At 42.6% G+C, this 22,915-nt stretch overlaps 2 protein-coding genes across 3 annotated transcripts in view; both read right to left on the bottom strand.

Annotated features, from left to right (window-relative positions):
• The window catches only part of chaf1b (chromatin assembly factor 1, subunit B), a 109,963-nt gene extending 109,151 nt beyond the window's left edge, over positions 1–812 (bottom strand). For both annotated transcript variants that reach the window (XM_084319780.1, XM_084319781.1), the window contains exons 1-2: positions 724–812; positions 189–328 (exon numbers count right to left, since the gene is read on the bottom strand). In XM_084319780.1, the coding sequence (XP_084175906.1) occupies positions 189–314 (126 nt within the window). In that variant the 5' untranslated portion in view covers positions 315–328; positions 724–812. The remainder of the gene's footprint in view (positions 1–188; positions 329–723) is intronic.
• An 11,888-nt stretch (positions 813–12,700) lies between these two features.
• The window catches only part of morc3a (MORC family CW-type zinc finger 3a), a 150,441-nt gene continuing 140,226 nt past the window's right edge, over positions 12,701–22,915 (bottom strand). The window contains exons 18-19 of the mRNA XM_084320456.1: positions 17,289–17,470; positions 12,701–13,333 (exon numbers count right to left, since the gene is read on the bottom strand). Coding sequence (XP_084176582.1) covers positions 13,171–13,333; positions 17,289–17,470 — 345 coding nt within the window. The 3' untranslated portion in view covers positions 12,701–13,170. The remainder of the gene's footprint in view (positions 13,334–17,288; positions 17,471–22,915) is intronic.

Genomic DNA, 22,915 nt, shown 5'->3' with positions numbered 1-22,915 from the left:
TACCAAGTATGGCTTTGTCAGTATTCCAATGTACAGTGTAAACAAGACGAAAGTCTTTCTCTGGTCTGCATCCCCTTAACAATTGTATGTATTGAGCTGTACTGTACTGTACCCATTCTGCAATCTGTTAATAAACTTTTCAATCAATCAATCAATGTGTATTTATGTTGCAGCCCTGGGTGCCTCACCCTGACGGTGGTGTCTACTCCAGCTGTAGCCAGCCGGTGGGTCCGTCCCTCAGAGCTGTGCTGGAAGTCCAGACTGTAGACTGGCTCTTTGTTGTGCCATGCGATCTCACACGTTACCACCTTCATTCTGACACTCGCTTCTATGGAAATAACACAAATACAAGGTTAGCTATATCATTTTAAGTAAATGATTAGCTAATCGATGACAATTAACTAAACTAGGTTATTTAGTAAACACACTGACGTGCTGCTGACAGTATACGGGTACAGATACGTCAAGCGTCCAACAACACAACAATGGCCATGGCTGAACTTAAAGTTAACTATTTGGCGAATAGCTCGACTCATTCATAGTTTTTTAGTAGCTAACCTAGCTAACTGGTAACGTTAGCTACGAGTTGGAGCCCGGGCTCCAGTTAGTTAGCTAGGAGTTCTGGCGTCCCGATTAGCGAATGGATAGGACAGCAGATGCTGCGGTAATATACAACGTCAGCGAACGATACTTGCTCACAATATAAATGAATGAAAACCATACCTGTTATTCTCGTTGGTGTTAGTTGAAAATTCTGGAAGTGATCCTGCACTGAACAGATGAAAACTGCACTGGATTTCCCGCGTACACTTCGCTCAAAACTTCCGGTGTAGGAAGCTACGGCTATTGGATGAAAACATTACGGGGAGGCGCGAGGTGCGTCCCTACCGCAATACTTCCGGTATTCTGAAATCATGGGGGGGGGGAGAAAATGAATGAATGTGATACTCTGGATGTGTGCTTAGCTGGAGCTGAGGATGCTGAAAAGATTCTTATTGGGGAATCGGGGATTGTAACACGGATATGCAACAAAAAGATGCACCCGTCTTCAAATCCTTCAATAGGTTTTGTGATCTGCACAGCCTCAGCCAGCTGATCACCCAACCCACACGTATGTGAATCAACTCAGACTACCATTGCCCTCATCCTGACCTCTGACAAGTCCAAGATCTCCAATAAAGGGGTTATAGCATGCGGGTTAAGTGATCATTATATGATATTCTGTACCCGCAAAAAGCTAAAACAAAAGGCCGGTTGTCACAAAACAGTCACATCTAGAGACCTCAAAACCTACTCTAGCGAGGCCTTTAACCTTGAACTGGAGAGTCTGGACTGGTCAGATGAGCTCAATGGTACACTGGTTGAAGAAACATGGCTTGGTTTCAAAACCAAATTTTCAACAACACTAAACGACATGGCCCCCCTAAGAACCACCAGGGTAAAAAATCACGCTGATTGATTGATTGAATTGATTGAAAACTTTATTAACAGATTGCAGAATGGGTACAGTACAGTACAGCTCAATACATACAATTGTTAAGGGGATGCAGACCAGAGAAAGACCTTCGTCTTGTTTACATCAGGGTCCCCCATTTTCAATTCATCATAACATATATGACATACATGACATACAGATAGACAGTACTGCTACATCTATACATTTATGACATACCAGATTTGCAAATACAGTACTGTTTGTGATACGAAAAAAGTCCAGAAAAGAGAGTATATACATTTGACGTAGAAACTGTACATTGGAGGAGGTTGGGTAAGTGGGGGGGGGTGGTGGGGGACACTGTACATTGGAGGTGGTTGGGTGGGTGGGGGGGGGGGGGGTTGGGTAGGAGGGGTGGGTGGGGGACACTGTACAACTGAATAAGCAAAACTGTACATTGGAATATTGACAAGACCATACTTGGTAATTTACTGTACATTGGGGGGGGGGTTGTGTTAGGACTTTACAGGGGCCAGTTTCGAATTGCAGTCTCCCGTAGGTGTTTTTTGAGAGTGTTTTTGAAAGTGGGTAGTGATTCACATTCCTTTACAGCTTTGGGTAGGGCATTCCACATTGATGTGGCATAATTGCGAAACGTGTTTAGTCCCTTGTTTGAGCCGAATCTGGGTTTAACATGATTTGTGGAGCTCCCTCTGGTGTTGTGATTGTGGTATTCACTGACCTTTGGGAAGTATTTTGACATGTACATGGGTACCTTGGTCATGTAGTGTATCTTGTAGACCAAGCCCATTGCAAGTTGCCATTTTGTCACAGGAAAGATTTGCCTCTAGGATGGAACCCAGGTAGATAATATTGTCACCCGCTGTAACTGAGAAGCCGTCGGTCTTGCTGAGTTTGTTATTTGAACCGAAGAGAATGGACTCTGTTTTGCCCATGTGTAATGATAGTTTGTTATCAGCGAGCCATGGATGCACTCCGAAATATTGGCTGCTATGAAAACCAGAGACAAAAAATGCTCTGAGTTTCGTAAAAGTCAGTCAAAGCTTACAAAAAGCACGAGCAGTGAACTCCAAGCCCACGTGACTGAACTCAAACTGGAAAGAAACAGACAAAGAAACGACAAAAACTCCATGATCAAAACTGCAAAAAAGTATTTCATCAATGAAAAAACTGAGGAAAACAAAAATAAACCATGTGAACTTTGGAAATTACTCAATAATCAACTAGGCTGCAGTAAAAAACTTAAAACCAGATTCTCAAACATAAACATAAAGACGGACAACACGCTAATCACAGACAAGCTGGATGTAACCAATTACTTAAACATTTTCTTCACAAACATAGCCACAACACTGGTAAACAAACTACCCTCCCACTCAGGGCATTATGGGGTTGAACACATAGTAGCTTACTACAAAAACCTAGGGGTCCGCAAAGACGACTTCAACTGGAAATGGTAACAACAGATGAATTCCAAATATCGATCGCGTTTATTGATCCAATGCTGGGTTGTCGAAAGACATATTCCACGCTGTTCTGATGGTGGGCGATGACTGCAATAGGCTCGGATTACATGCCTGACAAGTAAAATGTGGAATCCGGACTCTTTTTTCCCCATCCATTTCATTCAGTCCAATCCAATGGGGTGCAATACCATCCGGAGAGATGATAGGGGGCGGTATTTTCCCTGTTCGAGCTCAGACAGATCCCCACTGGTAACGTGAGGCTAGATAGATGAAAAATGAATGGAAATCGATAATAAAATAAAATAACGATTACAAACGAGACTTCTCGTCGGTTGGCACTCAACGGTTGGCATGAACTAACAAGAATTCTCGTCGCTGGCACTCAAAGTGTTAATGATGCCACGTGCACGCGCACTCCCGGGCGTGTGCATGCACTCCCGCATGCACTCCCGCGCATAAATGTTCCCTCGCGTACGTGTAACGGAGGTACCGCGTGTCTATCCACAGTCACGATGGACAGTGTAGTGAAGTGGCTGTGGCTAATTGCCTCTACAAATGGAATGTAACACATTAATTTTCATTCACACGTTTTGTGTGAATGTATCTGAGAACGTATTTTAACACACCTGACGACCTGCGCTATTGTTGCATGCGCTGCACTCGACTGATACACCAACTCGCTAAGTATACCCACCTGGCTACTTTGCATAACAATAGCGCCGGTCGTCAGGTGTGTTCAAATACGTTACACCAACTCGCTAAGTATACCCACCTGGCTACTTTGCATAACAATAGCGCAGGTCGTCAGGTGTGTTCAAATACGTTCTCAGATGCATTCACACAAAACGTGTGAATGAAAATTAATGTGTTACATTCCTGCAAACCCGTCCCATGAGCAACGCACCCCTGCATGTGCTGCACTGCACACATGCTGCAAAGAACCATCACAGTCTGCCTTGAGGACAGAACTCTGCCATTTGAAAGAGATTTGGCCCGATCCATAGATGTGCAAGTTGGCTATAATAAGGTAATTTATAGGCCTCATATTCTATATCTACAAAACCTTCTGTTTAATCATCTTCCTATTATTCATTTCCTTAGATCTTTTGTACACGTACTCTAAAGAAGGTACTGAATAAGCTCTGTGGCAGTTTTTCATGTCTGGTCATTTTTAGCATGATGTTATTCACTGTCAAAGATGCAAAGAAAATTCCTAATTCATATTCTCCTTTGTTTCATCACAATTTAAGCAAGCCTATACACAATATTTCTGACACTGGGAATACATTACATGAGGTCCATAGATGTTCCTAGATACCAATGCAAATGGACCTTGTAGAAGTGGAGCAATCTTCCATTTATTTAGGTATGTATTTTAGGTGGATTTTCAGAAAATAGGGCTTGGGCTCAAGCGGTTAACTTACCACTACAGAGACAAACCATACTCTTCCACAGGTCCAGTTAACTAACCACTACAGGGACAAGCCGTACTCTGACAGGTCCAGTTAACTAACCACTACAGGGACAAGCCGTACTCTGACAGGTCCAGTTAACTAACCACTACAGGGACAAGCCGTACTCTGACAGGTCCAGTTAACTAAACACTACAGGGACAAGCCGTACTCTGACAGGTCCAGTTAACTAAACACTACAGGGACAAGCCGTACTCTGACAGCTCCAGTTAACTAACCACTACAGCCAGGGACAAGCCGTTTGAGTGAAATGGTGATTAACTAATGAATTACATGCATTGCTGGGCGGCTGAGTGGCGCAGTGGGCAAGGCGCTCGCCACTAACGCAGGAGATGCTGGTATCGAGCCCAGCTCTCGCCGTTGCTACCGGCTTGGCCGGCCATCATACTAACACAATTGGCAGTGTTAGAGGGTGGGAAAGCCGGTGGGTGGGGATTGGACGTTGTGGACAGCGACTCCTACAGGAAGTATCAGGGGCAGCTTGAGCCTCCCACACGTTACTCCTCGCCACTGAGAGTTCGAGCTGCTGTGGTGAAAAGATGCGACAGGCTGCCTCCTTGTGTACCGGAGGGGACACGTGATGCAAGGCTTCTATATCCTCACTACAGCCGACCAGTGGGAGGCATAGGCTAGCAACGTTCAAGACAGGGGAGGGAAGAATTGGAAATACGAAATTGGGATGGGAGAAAAAATAGAAAAATGGGGAGAAAAAGTGGATAAAAAAACAAAACAAAAAAGAATTACATGCATTGCTCTTGTTCAATAAATGTTGGAACTTTTCTTACTTTAATCCGTTTCTGTCATTCATTTGATGAATTACACGGGGATAGCCCAAGATTCTGAAGAGTTTCCCTTTAGCTGGTGGCGTAGTCAAAAGTGCAAATGACATGTCGTCAGCTTGTGACTGCAACTTGTTCTTGTTCACAGACGACTCAGCCCTGCTGGTCTCTGACAAGAACAAGTTACAGGTTGAAAAAACCCTCAGCTCGGAACTAGGCAAAATCTGCATATGGCTTGCTGATAACAAACTATCATTACACATGGGCAAAACAGAGTCCATTCTCTTCGGCTCAAATAACAAACTCAGCAAGACCGACGGCTTCTCAGTTACAGTGCGTGACAATATTGTCACAAGGAAAGATGAAATTACCTACCTGGGCTCCATCCTAGAGGCTAATCTTTCCTGTGACAAAATGGCATCCAATGTAATAAAAAAAGTCAACCAACAAACTAGATTCTTGTACCGGATCTCCTCTCTGGTAAACAAGAATACCCTGAAGACTCTGGCAGGAGCACTCATACAAGGGTACTACGACTGTGCTTGCACCTCGCACCTCAAAGGCGCTAAAAACAAAATGACAAACATCTCAAAACAAACTGGTCAGACTACTGCTTGACCTTACTCCTAGAACCCACCTCACCCCTGCCCACTTTGACAACCTAGGATGGCTTAGAGTAGACGACAGAGTACAGCAACTTGCAATGGGCCTGGTCTACAAGATACACTACACGACCAAGGTACCCATGTACATGTCAAAATACTTCCCAAAGGTCAGTGAATACCACGATCACAACACCAGAGGGAGCTCCACAAATCATGTTAAACCCAGATTCGGCTCAAACAAGGGACTAAACACGTTTCGCAATTATGCCACATCAATGTGGAACGCCCTACCCCAGTGGTTCTCAAACTGTGGTACGCGTACCACTAGTGGTACTTGGTGGTACTGCTGGTGGTACTTGAAAACATTTCCAAAAAAGCACAAAAAAAAATTAAAAAAATTAGGCCACTGAACTTAGAAGCAGGCCAGGCCAGTGTTTCTGGTTGCGGCGGCGCGATAGTTAGATAACCTAAGTGGGGAACAACCAGGAGATCACTGTGACAGAGAGTAATGCAGTCTAAACAGTCATAAATCTTTAATTCAACTTCAGCCCTGATCATAACCATTTATTTTTTGTAATGTCAGATAAAAAATGAAGTACTCCCACTTTTCTGAAAAGAGTTGGTGTTAAATCTGACATTACAAAAAATCCATCAAAATCTGTGTTGCTGCTAATCATTGACACATGCCTAGCCTGTAATAATCCCCCCCAGAAAAATGTACTTTGCATTTGATATATTGAAAATATTTTACTTTTTTGTGTTTTTTTAACAATAATTTGTGATGCCATCACACAAACTGGCATTTAAAGGGTAAACATTCAAAAATGTATTGAATATGTGTTTTCTTTTCTTTTTTACAATAATTTGTGATGCCCATCACAAACACTGGCATTTAAAGGGTAAAAATTCAAAAATTCCTGCACCAGAATGCAGGAAATTAAGTTTTTGTAACAAAATAATTGTGTGCGTGTGTGAGAGAATGACGGACAATTGCTTGCTGTGTGAGAGAGAGAGATAGAGAGAATTAAGTAAATTTGCTGAAATACAGTTGTTCTTAATTTTCTCACTTGCTATGTGAGAATGTTAGTTATTATGTTCTCAATGCCCCTTGAATTGTATGAGTTGTGTGGAAGCGTTTGCTAGTTCTAGTGCTATCCCTTTGTACATTGTGGCTGTGTCTGACAAAAGTTGACAATAAATAATGGTATTAGGAATACATTTGCCTCCTGCGTGAACTGTGCATAGCTGAATAGACTGTATTTTAACGCCGGTCATATGGTGGTACTTGGAGAGCCAGCTACGTTCTCAGGTGGTACTTGGTGTAAACAGTTTGAGAACCACTGCCCTACCCAAAGCTGTAAAGGAATGTGAATCACTACCCACTTTCAAAAACACTCTCAAAGAACACCTACGGGAAACTGCAATTCGAAACTGGCCCATGTAAATGTCCTACCGGCAGGGGTCGGCAACATGCAGCCTCGAGGCCGCATGCGGCTCTTTAGCCAATCAGCTGCGGCTCCCTGGCCCAAAAAAGTTTTTTTTTTTTTTTTTGGAGATCGATGTCATACTGTGACAGTGAAATGAAAAAATATTTCATCAACTAAGATATTTAGTCAACAAAAGGCTTACATGTATGCCTGATATGTGGTGCGAAATTTGTGAACAACGAAAAATTAACTTTTTATTTTATAGATTTTCCACAAATAAGGGAATGACTCTAATAGAGCTGCATAGTTCAGGGTTTTATTTCAAAGTAGGTCTACAGATACCAGTGTTTTGTCTCCTCTTCTGTGTTTTATAAAAAAAATAGGTCTACACAGCCAGTATTTTTTCTCCTCTTCATAAGAGTTTGAGGTTTTCCTTTGTTATAACAGGTAAAAACAGCAATTAAAAAGTCAAAATTTTTCAATTGTTGCTTTATAATCCCATTAATGCAACAAACTGTGTGCTATAAGTATAAAGTATAATAAATCGCTAATTACTTTGGGTATGCAATTGTCAGGCGTTTTATGCTAAATGTGGGGTATGCTTGGGGATATATAAAACGTTTTATACAACGGCATGCAAATTTCTCGATTCTGATTGGCTGAAACAGTCATTTTACACGTCTTTATTGGCAACAATTCCACGCTGCTGGCCCAGGACCCGCCCACAACCGACCCACATCACATCACTCCGCCGGATCACAAGAAGGTGGCCAATAATCTTTACAAATGGATATGTTGATGGCGACTAAACGACTAAATATCAAGCGATTCTGTCACAGCGAATGTCTTAGTCGTTTAAACAATGTTGGATGATGTAATTGATGGGTCTTGAATCATTCTGTAACAAAAGAAAAATCGCGGATTGATTGATGGATTAATTTGCGATTTTTTTTCAATTTATTTTTCCTTTCGACTGTCAGCGCTCGCTCTAGTCTCCACCCACCGCCACACACCCCCCCCCCCACACACATACACACACACACGCACGCACACACACACTCTGCCTGCAACGCGGGGGATAGTCAGAGAGCTGGGTGCTGCGCTGTTCTAAGTGAGCATGGCCTATTGAGTTGATTGATTGATTGATTGCTAATTTTATTACTGTACGCTTGGTTTCCAACTGGTTAAGTTTAGGCCCTCTACAGTAGGTTTAAAAAAAAAAAAAAAAAAGAATAGGGCGAAGAAAACGTTTTTTTCCTATAGGGCAAAGAAGACTTTTTAATTTGTTTTACCTACTTTATATAGAAGCATCTAAGAATGAAGTTCTATGGAAAGTAGGTCTGCATTCCCTTAACAATTGTGTGTATTGAGCCGTACTGTATTGTACCCATTCTGCATCTGGTAATAACATTTTCAATCAATCATTCCAATAATACACAGTTGGATGTGTTAGTTGGTTGGATGCACTTCAAGCTGCTTCCACATGAGGCAACTTCTCTCAATCATTCCAATAATACACAGTTGGATGTGTTAGTTTGGTTGGATGCACTTCAAGCTGCTTCCACATGGAGGCAACTTGTCTTTTTTGTAGTTGTGGGAACTACTTTTTCTGGCGGATGGTTTTTTCAATAAATCTTCGATTAATGTGTGTTTATTGTATAGAAATAAGGTTGGATGAATCTGGCAGTTGTATAAAAGCTTTACACCACTTGCAGTCGTGATTTGTGAACAATAAACCATGCCTAGGGGGGTCTAACGACCACCCCTAGGCATGGTTTATTGTTCACAAACCACTCCTGCGCGTGATGTAATGCTTAAATACACTGTGTTATCTTCATTTTAAGGGTAAATAGGTTGTGCGGCTCCCTGAGCATTTTATTTTGTGGGACGGGGGAAAAGTGGCTCTTTTGATAGTAAAGGTTGCTGACCCCTGTCCTAACCCAACCCCCTCCAATGTACAGTAAATGACCCAAGTATGGTTGTCAATATTCCAATGTAGTTTTGCTTGTACAGTTGTACAGTGTCCCCCCCCCCACCGAACCACCTCCAATGTACAGCCCCCACCCACCTACCCAACCTCCCCCAATGTAGTTTTTACGTCAAATGTATATACTCTTTTATGGACTTTGTATCACAAACAGTACTGTATTTGCAAATCTGGTATGTCATAAATGTAGCAGTACTGTCTATCTGTATGTCATGTATGTCATATATGTCCTGATGAATTGAAAATGGGGGACCCTGATGTAAACAAGACGAAAGTCTATCTCTGGTCTGCATCCCCTTAACAATTGTGTGTATTGAGCTGTACTGTATTGTACCCATTCTGCAATCTGTTAATAAAGTTTTCAATCAATCAATCAAAACCCAATCGCATGTGGCTACATAGATGTGCACAAAATATTAAATCAACTCACTAACTTACAACTCTGTCGAAAGGCACCGAAATAAAAGTAGTGTCCTACATAATCACATGACCATTCCATGAATCCACTTTGTAAGAGCGTGTGGCATATACATCTATACAGTGGTCGATTATTGCTTGATTTAAAACATTTATAATAATTTCAGCATCACTTGGTTTTCGGGCAAAAACCAAATAAACAAAGTCATGGAAAAATAAAACGTTCCTCATTAAATTCTAGCAATGCATTCTGAATCTCTACTTCTCAAAGAATAAAAACAGACAAGATGTATAATAAAATATATTTTCATCGAACACTCATCATACATACAAAATTGCATACTGTACAAAAAAAAGACAATCTTTTGTCATCGTGAAAAAACAGGCAATGAGAATCAACGCCCCCTTGAAAACTGAAATAGCATTTTGTGGTATTTTGTTTGGAAGACCCACCTAGACAGACACCACTGAGGATGAAGAGGTAATGAAAGTGTTTACATCATTACAGTAACACGCTTCTGAATTATTGGCCTCTCTGATGCATAGAGGGGGAGGGGCTTCTGGGTTGGGGTCAATTCATTTTCAATTCAGTAACAAATTCAGGAGACAGTGTTTTTAAAATCACACTTTTGCCATGGGAAGGATGTCTCTTCCAATCTATTTGTACTCGAGTACCGGTACATATGCTGTATCCTTAGCAAATAAAGTAAGTTATATTCATATTTTGGACTGATTGAATTGAGAGTGAAGTGACCCCAACCATGTGAGGAAGAAGTCATGACCTTGTAGACAGGTTTATTCTGCAACACCATAACCCCAGATACGCACACAACCAGGGGAAGGGGAACCAGGAAGCTAAAGGTGGACATTAGACAAAGTTTATAAAAAAAATAAAAATAAAAAAATTAGTAAACTGCACAAATTAGTTTGGTCTGGAACAAAGGAGGGGTCTGGTAATTGCTCATCGTTGCTGAGAACTAATTATCCAGTGTGATCTGCAGAGTTCTGGAGATATCTGCCTACAATGGGAGCTGAATGAATCGCAGGTTTGTGATGCTCAAAGCAAATCACACAATCTATCTGGATGGACAGACAGCACTATAGTAAACTCTCTGGACAGACAGCACTATATTAAATAATTTAGCGAATACCCGCCATTTTGAATTAGTGGCCGTCGCCAGTTGTAGTCATATGAGGAGAGGGCATCCAGAGCTCTCAATGAGCGTTGAAAATTCGAAAAACGGTTCTTCATGCACGCCTGGAGATACTAAATCCAAATTGAACTCCGCCATTTGAAAGAAGAGATTTGGCCCGATCCATAGATGTGCAAGTTGGCTATAATAAGGTCATTTATAGGCCTGGTATTCTATAATAATATTTCAAATAGCATGTGTACGGATGGCAGAATTCAGTACTGTATCTACAAAACATTATGTTTAATCATCTTCCCTTTATTCATTTGCTTAGATTCTTTGTACACATGATCTCAAGAAGGTGCTGAACGAGTTCAGTGGCAATTTTTCATGTCTGGTCATTTTTAGCATGGTGTTATTCACTGTTAAAGATGCAAAGAAAAATCATAATCTATATTCTCCTTTGTTTCATCACAATTTACTCAAGCCTAGTAACAGACACAATATTTCTGACACTGGGAATACATTCACTGAGGTCCATAGATGTCCCTAGATACCAAGAACATGCAAATGGACCTACCTTGTAGAAGTGGAGAAATCTTCCATTTACTTAGGTATGTTGTTAACAGGTTAATAATACTGTATTAGCTGTGATTTACCAACACTATTGCCCTCTGTGCTGCACGCCTGGCTGTGAATTATACCCTGAACTCTTCTGATGCAGGTGCTTGGGTTGTTAGACCCTAAACTCTTCTGATGCAGGGTGCTTAGGTTGTTAGACCCGGAACTCTTCTGATCCAGGGTGCTTGGGTTGTTAGACCCGGAACTCTTCTGATCCAGGGTGCTTGGGTTGTTAGACCCTGAACTCTTCTGATGCAGGTGCTTGGGATGTTATACCCTTGTTTTGACCAGGAAACAGAGAGGAAGGTAGCTACCATTACCGAACTCCAGACAATCCATGGTTGAGGGACACACTACAGTCCAGCCTCTTCATCACTATAGTCCAGCCTCTTCATCACTACAGTCCAGCCTCTTCTTCACTACAGTCCAGCCTCTTCATCACTACAGTACAGCATCTTCATCACTACAGTACACAGCCTCTTCTTTACTACAGTACAGCCTCTTCTTCACTACAGTACAGCCTCTTCATCACTACAGTACAGCCTCTTCTTCACTACAGTCAAGCCTCTTCATCACTACAGTCCAGCCTCTTCTTCACTACAGTCCTGCCTCTTCTTCACTAAAGTCCAGCCTCTTCATCACTACAGTCCAGCCTCTTCTTCACTACAGTCCAGCCTCTTCATCACTACAGTCCAGCCTCTTCATCACTACCCATACTGATTCAGGTACTAGACTAAGCCTCTTCTTCACGACCCATATTACTGATTCAGGTACTAGACTAAGCCTCTTCTTCACGACCCATACTGATTCAGGTACTAGACTAAGCCTCTTTATCACGACCCATACGGATTCAGGTACTAGACTAAGTACTGATTCAATAGGAAGTAACAATTCATTATATAACTTTTCTGAATAATACTGACTAATCCCGCAGACCTATCCTGTTCTCTATTGCAGTTCCAATTCACCACAGTCATCCAGGAAATACTTACTGCTAATATTGTTTGAAACTTGTATAATAAATTGATAAATCTAGTGATCTTTGCACACATTTTCCAGAGTGAATCTCTTTAGTTTTAACAGGATTGTGTAATCTTCAAAGTGTAACTAGTGGGAAGACATGAGGGGGTTAGGTGTAGAGATGCTGCTAAGACATTTACAGTTGTTTCTTTTAAAGATGTTTGGTGGTAAAACCAAACCAAACTAATTGTTTTTAAATATACAATGTAAAATGTTTTTAAGTGATAAAACATGTGTAGAGTTTACAGTGTAAAGTAGCTTCTGTTTTGCTGCATTTATATATCAACATGAAATAAAAAAGGACTATTATGTACAAATGTAAAAAATAAATTTTAATTAAAAGAAAATGTAAAGTTAATCTTTCACCGTGTATAAAGATCTTTATAAATTACATATAAATACAAGGTAGCAGTAGAACATCTGTTAAAATGTTCCCTCAGCATAAGGGGCTAACACGTGGAACATCTGTTAAAATGTCCCCTCAGCATAAGGGGCTAACACGTGGAACATCTGTTGAAAGTAAAGGATTCTTGTATAGGAGGAATATTTTCATCACTTTCCATCAAAAGTGCCTTAAAATACCTTCATTGCATACGTCACATTTTCAGTCTGGGTGGAATCCTTAAACATGGCAGTACCAAGTACTATCCACAGAGCTAGCAAGGGAATAGAAGTGTTAGTGTCTGGCACTACCCACTGAGACACGCAGGGTATCGAACCCCTAAACCTGCGTTAGTGCCTTGCTCAACGTATTGAATTCATCTGTGTCATCACCGGGCAACTCCTCTCATCTAGCCCCCCCTGTGGACTCCTCGTTATCAAGGACCTGCTCTAAGATCTCGTCAATGACGTTGCACTCGTAGTTCACTTGGGCCAGATCCTGGGCCAGATCCAGGGCCGGGACGTGAGCGATGAGCAGCCGTCCCACGTTCTGACGTAGTGCCCTTAACCTGAGAGAGAGGCAGGGAGAGAGGGGGGCAGAGAGAGAGAGAGGGAACGAGAGAGCGAGAGAGAGCGAGAGAGAGCAAGAGAGAGCAAGAGAGAGCGAGAGAGAGAGAGAGAGAGAGAGAGAGAGAGAGAGAGAGAGAGAGAGAGAGAGAGAGAGAGAGAGAGAGAGAGAGAGAGAGAGAGAGAGAGAGAGAGAGAGAGAGAGAGTTAATATATAGCCTAGCCTAGTCGGTCTGATTATTATATATTTATCTTTTTATAATTTTCTCAAAATAATCTGATGGGCCAGGTATTATTGCTGGCGGGCCAATTTGCCGACCACTGGTGTAGACTATCACATGCTGTCCTACTGTTGGTCTGGGGAGGGTGTAGACTACCACATGCTTCCCTACTCTTGGTCTGGGGAGGGTGTAAACCAGGGGTAGGCAACCCTAGGCACGCGTGCCTGCATAGGCACGCAGGGGCATTTTCATAGGCACAGGGGGCAGCAGTAAAAAAAAATATATATATATTAGAGCTGGGCCGTTAACGGCGTTAACGTGCTGCGTTAACGCTATACTAGTATCGTGCGATAATATAATTAACGCATTCATCTAAAAAATTTAAACTTATTAAACACAAGTACATCTTATTGAACATTATTTTGATATTTCATTACCAATTATCATAGCAAAACAGCTTTTTCAAACAGTCTGTAATGCATTTTGGAAACGGGAGATGGGCTCATGGTGTAATGGGCCACCTGGCCTGAGAAACATAAGGAGGAAAGAAAAAGTAAGGACTTACTTCTGGTCATTATTTGGGTAGAACACACATATTTTGAATGCCTTCGGCATTTTTTTTTTTTTTGCTTTTTTTTTGAGACATTTTAATCTAGATTAAATCCAGGATTGCAGATAGATTAATCTAGATTAAAAAAATTAATCTATGCCAACCTCTAATATATATACATATATATATATATATATATATTTTTTTTTATAGTGAAATATTTTGCACTGTTGTCGCATTTATCTTGTTGAAATCCTCCCACAGGTTCTTTTTACTACCACATATTTAATTGAGTTCAAGTTCTTTAATAGTTGTCATACAGAAGTACAGAATACTTTCATACAAAATGCTTCTTACTGTTACGCTCCAGAGACTGTGCTAGACAAGATAGTATCAAATAACATAATAACATAATATAGCATGAATTTAGAAGAAGAAAATGAGGTCACAGTGTTCGGTATAGACATATGTACAATGTTCTGAGTTACCATATAATATACAATACACAATACTATGCAGTGTACTAATGTACAGTACTATCTAGTGCAAAGCAGAAGTGGGATGAGGTACAATTTTAGGTACAATTTACAGTAAGGTGTACGAGTTGTAGTGCAATCCTTCATCCATAAATATAAAGTGTGGGGAGTGGGTGCTACAGTGTGTTTGTTTAAAGTGGGTGTGTGCTATAAGTGTGTGGAGTGGGTGCTACAGTGTGTTTGTTTAAAGTGAGTGTGTGCGTGTGGATGTGTGTGCTATGTGCGTTTGGTGGTTGTTGTTGTGTAGTGTTCATTCATTGTTCGTTTAGCAGCCTGATGGCCTGGGGATAGAAGCTTCTTCTGAGTCTTTCTGTGCTCGCCTTGAGACTCCTGTATCGCTTGCCTGACGGCAGCAGTTCAAAGAGGCAGTTGTTCGGGTGACTGGAGTCTTTGATGATTCTCTTAGCCTTGCCCTTGCAACGCTTGTAGTAAATGTTCTGGAGGGTGGGGAGCCCCCCTCCAATTGTGCGTTCGGCTGAACGTGTCACTCTTTGTAGTCTGATTTGGTCTTGTGCAGTGCTATTCCCAAGACCCTTTATTTGTTTATTATTTCAATTTAGCTGGAAATACATTGCTACATCATTCAGTAACATTTGCAGAGCCTTATAACAAAAACATTATTACGGTCACCATTGTGACCAGTGGGATTAATCAACACATTTTATTATTTATTTTTCTATTTCATTGAACATTGCACATGTTAAAAGCCATTTTTTTTTACTCAAAATGTGAGTATTACCAAGTCAACTTGTGTTCTTAAAACAATGACAATAAACATAGTTTTATTAGGTTGAAATAATGTGGTTGTGTACTTATTTTTCTGTTAACTTATTATGGGTTGAAAACTGAAAACCTTAATGCACAGTAACTGAACTCAATCTTTTTAAGTTCTGGTAACTTATTATTATTTTTTTTTCTCAGTGTAGTCTTGCGATCAATCAAAACTTATTTACACAATATACCTCACATTCACCCTCCATTCACATCCTGGTGTTCTCCTGGTGTTCTCCATTAGGCCTGTAGGTGGAGCTATGACAGCACACGTACAGTACACACACCGATGGTGTGTGATGTGTCCAAAAATGAATGGGCAAATGTGAGGGAAATGGTCGCACTGTATGCAGCTGTTTGTCTGCATTGCATTCCCCCCCCAACTCAGATTTAGGGTTGATACAACCATCATAATAATATTGTTAATAATAACAATAACAATAATGATGTAATAATGTAAAAATTATCATTAAAAAGACCTGATGAGAAAAAAAATGTACGATGCATGGAATATTGTTGAGGCACACTAGTTACAACTATATTTCAAACAGGCACTCCATGTCAAAAAGGTTGCTGACCCCTGGTGTAAACTATCACATGCCTCCTCCGATACATGTGGAGTCGCCAGCCGCTTCTTTTCACCTGCCAGCGAGGAGTTTCACTGGGACAACGTAACACGTACAGCGGTTCACGCCATTTCCCACAGATCCCCTCCCCGACCGATCAATAGAGTGGTCCGCACATGGCGAGCGACCGACGTCGCCTGGTGATGCGATCGTCTGTCGCTCAACGACAATCGCCTGGCCCCCCACACCAGAGCCGACCGTTCACAGGTATAATAAGCTATTATGTGTGGCTCTGTCTAGCTGGGGGTGTGGTTACTTGTTTCCCCCGGAGGGAGATATAGGAGGACGGACCGGATGTTAGGTTGAAGCTAGCGTATTAGCAGGTAGCTGTGTTGTGCTTTACGAGGGAAGTATTAACCTGTAAAACCCATATTGAGCTGGAATTAAACCACCATATATACGAATACAACCTCTCCTCATTCTTCCTGACATTACTGCATGACTGATCACTACAATACGTTCACTAGGCACCGATTGGACAAGTATTATGCACCTGCTGAGAGAGAATGTTTTTTCACTGAAGACGCAAACTGTTCTGTTCTCAACCATAATTTTCTTTGGACAATAAACCTTATAAACTACATCAGCTGCAGCCTGGACATTAAACTCTGTCAACACCCACAACTTCTTTTGTTACCCGAGTACAAAAACATCTAGTAGGTGCATCGTGGCGCATTGTTCATTTATTAGTTAATGACAAGCGGCCACTATAGCTTCTCCAACTAACGTTATTTATTTAAATTGTTCCTGTTAATAATAATGAACATAAGTAGCATGGTAATAATATGTAGGTTATTGATCAATGAATGTATTGATAAATTAATGGTGTACAAATGATACACCAGTAGAAGTCATGTTATTTCCTCATTATCCTTGCTGTGTCGCCTGCCGTCGCCTAAAAAAATAGGATTGACGTCGCTTCAAAATCTCCTGTCGCGTGGGTTCTCTCATTCATAACAATGGACGGCGACGCGATACAATTCTGTCGGTCGCCTCGCTTAAAAAATCGCCCGCCGTGTGCGGACCACTTAGGAGTCGCTGTTTGCAACAACCAGGACACATACCCCACCGGCTTCCCACCCGGGAACACTGACTTATTGTGTTCGTAGGGACGACTGACCAAGCCGGAGGTACCGCTGACAGCTGGATTATCTGCTGTGGTAGGAGAGTGCTTAGACCTCTATGCTACCCAGCCGCTCCTAGTGCTTAGACCTCTACACTGCCATGCCGCCCTGACCTTCAAACGTTCTAACCTTTCCCTCGGGTCCTCCAGGTCTCCTGACACCCCGGCTGCCTCCTCCGTCTCCTCAGGAGGACAGGTTGAGCTCTGGTCCGTGGAGCCTCTCCCTTTGTCTGGCCGCTTCTCCTCCAGTCTCCCCGGGAGTCGTTCACACTCAGTGCTCAGGGTCTTCTTCTCCTCCTCCAGACTCTCCACCTGATGGAAACGACACACAAGCGTCACGGTAACAGAAGCACCTGGTGCACCTCCCACCTGGGGATGGAAGTCTTGATGGGGTGCGAAGGCAAGACGGCTCCATGCGCAGCATTGTGCTACACTTTTTTTTGATTTATCAAAAGTGTTTGACACTGTTGACCATAATATTTTAATGAATAAGCTAGGTTTGGATGAGCTTACCAACTGGTTTTATGATTATCTCTCAGGGAGAACTCAAACAGTTGTTTCTGATGGTATCGCCCTCTACATGCCTTCGTCACCTCTCGCCTGGACTACTGTAATGGGGTCCTGTCCGGGGTTCCAAGCTAAACCCTGGACAGGCTCCAGTATGTTCAAAACTCAGCTGCCAGGGTTCTCACCCGCACAAAACCCTGGCAGCACATCACCCCCACCCTCATCCACCTTCACTGGCTCCCCATCAAATCCTGCATCACCTACAAAACCCTCCTCATCACTTACAAGTACCTCACTGACCTCCTCCACCCCCTCACTCAGTCACGGTCTCTGCGATCCTTGGACACTGGTCAGCTCTCTATTCCCTGAACCAGACTGCAGACCTTTTGGGACAGAGCTTTCAGCGTGGCAGCTCCCACCCTCTGGAACTCCCTCCCGCAGAACTCCGCAACGCCCCAACTCTGGACTGCTTCAAAAAACGGCTCAAAACTCACCTCTTTAAAATAACCTTTGACCCCTAGCTTCCTATATTTAATGTTGTGTGTCTATCTACCATGTTTGTCACTTGTTATTGCCCTATGTAAAGCGACTTTGGGTTTCATGAAAGGCGCTATATAATATTATTATTATCATCATCAAATCAAGCTCTTTTCTGGACAAATTATTACCGATACAAGGATTACAAAAACATCTGTAAAACACAAATGTTCCATGGTATTGTTATACACATTGGACTGTACTGTAGATAAGACTTCAGGCTATGGAACTGTTATGTTTTCCAGCTCCTACCTCTCAGCTGGAACTCAAAAACAGGCATCTGGCAACAAGTAAACAAAACTTGAGTTACTTTTATTTTTATTTCAGTGTGTTCAAACCTCTAACTCTATTACATTAGTGATTCTTCTCCTGTTGTGGAAGAACGTTCAGAATGTTTCCATTCAAAAGAGACCAGACTCATGCATGTGCTAAAAGTGGTTCAAGTAATAAATTGCAAATCACTTTGGTCTTTGGGTACGTAATCATCATCCGTTTTATGCTAAATGTGCCCTCAGCATAAGGGGCTAAAATGTGCCCTCAGCATAAGGGGCAAACACGTGGAACATCTGTTGAAAGTAACAAAATGTGCCCTCAGCATAAGGGGCTAACACGTGGAACATCTGTTAAAATGTTCCCTCATCATAAGGGGCTAACACGTGGAACATCTGTTCAAATGTTCCCTCAGCATAAGGGGCTAACACGTTGAACACCTCAGCATAAGGGGCTAACACGTGGAACATCTGTTGAAAGTAAAGGATTCTTGTATAGAAACAAGTGGTGCTTTTCTGCTGCCAGTCGGAAGACCGTTAGTGTACCATCAACAATTATGTCTGTGCTTGATTATGGTGACATTCTGTACATAGATGCCTCTCCCTCCACCTTAAAACCTTGCCATGCTGTGTCTCACACCGAGATACATTTCTCACTCACCATTGTATTTTATATGAAACAGTGGGATGCCTTTTTTTTTTGTCCACTTTTTCTCCTCTTTTTCTATTTTCTCCCATCCCAATTCCACTGTGCCAATTCTCCCCTCCCGTCTTGAGCGTTGCTCGCATATGCCCCCCACTGGCCGGTTGTAGGGAGGATAGAAGCCTTGCATCACGTGTCCCCTCCGATACACGAGGAGGCAGCCTGTCACATCTTTTCACCTGCCAGCGCGGACTCTCATTGGCGAGGTGTAACGTGTGGGAGGCTCATGCTACCCGCGCCATTTCCTGTCTCTGCAGTGCAGGCGTCCCCAACCAACCTGTAGGAGTCGCTGTCCACGACGTCCAGATGACCACCCATCGACTTCCACCCGCTAACTCTGCCAATTGAGTTAGTATGACGGCTGGCCCAAGCCGGAGGCAAAGCCGACAGCCGGAGTCGAACCTGGTGTCTCTTGCGTTGGTGACGAGCGCAATGTCCGCTGCGCCACCCAGCCGCCCCCAGTGGGATGCCTCTTAACATGCAACGGCCCGTATTCAGGCCGCCTGTTACTGTTCCGCAACTGTAAGTTACTTCCTGGGTAGGCCTGATTGGCCCCGACAGGCACGTGACAGGCGCGGCCACGCCCCGCGGCAGCCTCAGGACGCGCAACGAGGCTGCTGAGAGCTGTCGCGCGGAAATAGGCTGTCTATTGCCTCGCGCTGCAACGCGGAAATAGGCTGTCTATTGCCATTCTCTAAGACAAACTCTAACCTTAACCAGCTCCTTAACAGCGCCTAAACTTAACCCTTTAACCTTAAGCAACTCCGAAACTATGCCTAACCTTAACCTTAACCATGCCTAACCTTAACCATAAGGCATAACCAACTCCGAAAGAATATTGCCATTCTCTAAGACAAACTCTAACCTTAACCAGCTCCTTAACAGCGCCTAAACTTAACCCTTTAACCTTAAGCAACTCCGAAACTATGCCTAACCTTAACCATAAGGCATAACCAACTCCGAAATAATATTGCCATTCTCTAAGACAAACTCTAACCTTAACCAGCTCCTTAACAGCGCCTAAACTTAACCTTTCTAACCATAACCAACTCAGAAACAATGCCTAACCTTAACCAACTCCGAAACAATGCTTAAAGTTAACATGCCTAAACTTAACGGCGAACGAATGCATGTTAAAAAAAATAAAATAAAAATTGAAGGGAATCGAACTCGCCAGCAACGGACGGTAGGATCCACACCAATGCGGCGCTGCCAATTGAGCTATTTCTGGATAGTGAAAAAGGGCGTATTACTGCTACATAATCTACATAATGCTGCCGCGGAGCGTGCCGCGCCTGTCACGTGCCTGTCGGGGCCAATCAGGCCTACCCCGGAAGTAACTTACAGTTGCGTAACAGTAACAGGCATTCAGGCCGGCGGAACGCACAAAGTCACGGTACTTCGCGAGCGTCTAGCGCCTCGGGCTGCATTTTTGGCCAAGCATATAAATTACAGAATTAAATATCCATTTGTTGCCGTTCGAACTCGACCTCACTCGACCAAATCCGTGCCTCGGTTCTCGAGTTACATGACGATATGTCAGGCGAGCGTCTTTTTACGCGGTGCGTAAAGATGACCACCCCGGACTCCCGGCGCTCCAGAACTGTCAATCATCCGCTGATGGCGAAAATGATTGGTCAGCGTTGTAGCCAATGAATGTAGCTTTCCAATGATACCCCACGTAGGGGGTGTGAATAAGGGATCTAGGTGAAAGTTGATGAGCGAAAACCAGAAGTCAATCACACTTGAGAATGAATTTCTGTGGATGAGGAAATGGATTTGGAAGAGCTTTTTAATTTGGCACACGGTTTACACGGATCTCTCCCAATGACCCATTTCTGAACGGATCTTTATAAAATGTGGACCTGTACTACATAAGACTTCAGGCTATGGGTCCGCGTTGTTTCCCAGCTTATACCTATTTTTTTTATATATTTTATTGCAACTGCTACAGAAAAATGTGAGTACACAAGTTTAACTCAAGTTCAGACCTCTGTTACTCTATTTCATTAGCACTTTAAGTGAATTTCCTTTTTTGCATTAGTAACTTCAGAATGTTATCTTTCAAAAGAGACCAGGCTTATGCATGTGCTATAAGTATAACGTATAAAACTAAGTTTTGCAAAAAAAGTATGCAGTCCTCAAGTTCAAGTAAAACAAATTGCCACTTTTCTGGGTGCCTGTTAAAACATTGAGTGCCACGGACGCGTTTTGTTGTTAGTTCATGCCGACCTTTGAGTGCCCCCGACACTATATAGCATTTGTTAATCGTTTTTTTTTTTTTTTGCGATTTGAATTCATATTTCATCAATCGAGCCTCATGCTAGTGCTGCAGAGTCTCTCTGAGCTCAATTGGGAAGATACCGCCCCCTATCGTCTCTCCCTGTGTAACTGCACCCCATTACTTTACACTGATGAAAGGGGGGTGGCCAGTTTCCTCATTTTACTTTTCCCTCAAGCCAACTGAAGAATCCATTGTGCTTGCCGGCCCGTAAAAAGCGTGGATTATGTATTTACAGTACCCAACACTGTAATCAATAAGCGTGATCGATATTTGGAATGGCGATCAGGAATTGGAATAATCTTTTTGGATAACATCTGATCTCAGGTAAGGAATTTATTTGACCAGTCTTAGGATAATCAGAGCTGTTTTCACAGAGATATAAGCGTTTGCCCTATGCGTGTGTGTGTCTGTGTGTGCGCGATCAGGAAATGAGAGAATCGATATTTCAGCCCGCCTCTAGCGTGCATAAGTACACATCATGTATATACTATCGATAATCTAGCGTTTATTTGAAAACGATTAATAAATAGGCCAAAAAATGACAACGTGTTTGTGTATGCTAGAATATTCCAGTAAGGGCGGCTAAGTGGCGCAGTGGGCAAGGAGCTCGCCACTAACGCAGGAGATGCTGGGTTCGAGCCCAGCTCTCGGCGTTGCTACCAGCTTGGCTGGTCGTTCATACTAACACAATTGGCAGTGTTAGGGGTGGGAAAGCTGGTTGGTGGGGATTGGACATTGTGGACAGCGACTCCTACACGTCGGTTGGTGCGCCTGTACAGCAGAATCAGGAAGTATCGGGGGCAGCATGAGCGTCCCACGCGTTACTCCTCGCCACTGAGAGTTTGAGCTGTTCAGGTGAAAATATGCGACAGCTGCCTCCTCGTGTACCGGAGGGGACACGTGATGCAAGGCTTGGTCCTCACTGCAGCCGACCAGTGGGAGGGGAGACAGGGGAGGGGAGAATTGAAGAGAATTGGCGAGGCGAAATTGGGATGTGAGAAAAATAGAAAAAAGGATAAAAAAATGGATAAAAAAAAGAAGAATATTCCAGTAAATGCCGTTTATCACGGAATCTATATATTTTCCTGGAAAACAAGGGCTTTTCAAAATGCTATAAAACGGAAATGAACAGATTAAAAAACAATCCGTTTCAACAATGTTGACTGCAAACAAGTCATTGATAAGCGACGGGCAGATTAGACACATAGCCATAATTTAAGACAGAGATTATGCGTTCACAACGCTATCATTGAAGTGGGTGGTGGCATTTAACCATGCTTTACCATGTTAATGGCCGGTAATCAAAGTGTTAAGGTTAACTAAGAGAAGGGATATGCATGCATACACATTTTCTATAAAGGCTCTGCTTATGAAACATCCCTATTATCTCTGCTCTTTGATTGCTCTTGATGAATAAAGGGATGACAAACATTTTATCTAACACCTTTCTTATGTTT

Source organism: Notolepis coatsorum (genome assembly GCF_963971535.1).
Source record: "Notolepis coatsorum genome assembly, chromosome: 8".
Taxonomy (NCBI): domain Eukaryota; kingdom Metazoa; phylum Chordata; class Actinopteri; order Aulopiformes; family Paralepididae; genus Notolepis; species Notolepis coatsorum.
Note: the sequence above shows the minus strand (reverse complement) of the source record. Positions and strands in the feature narration are given on the sequence as shown.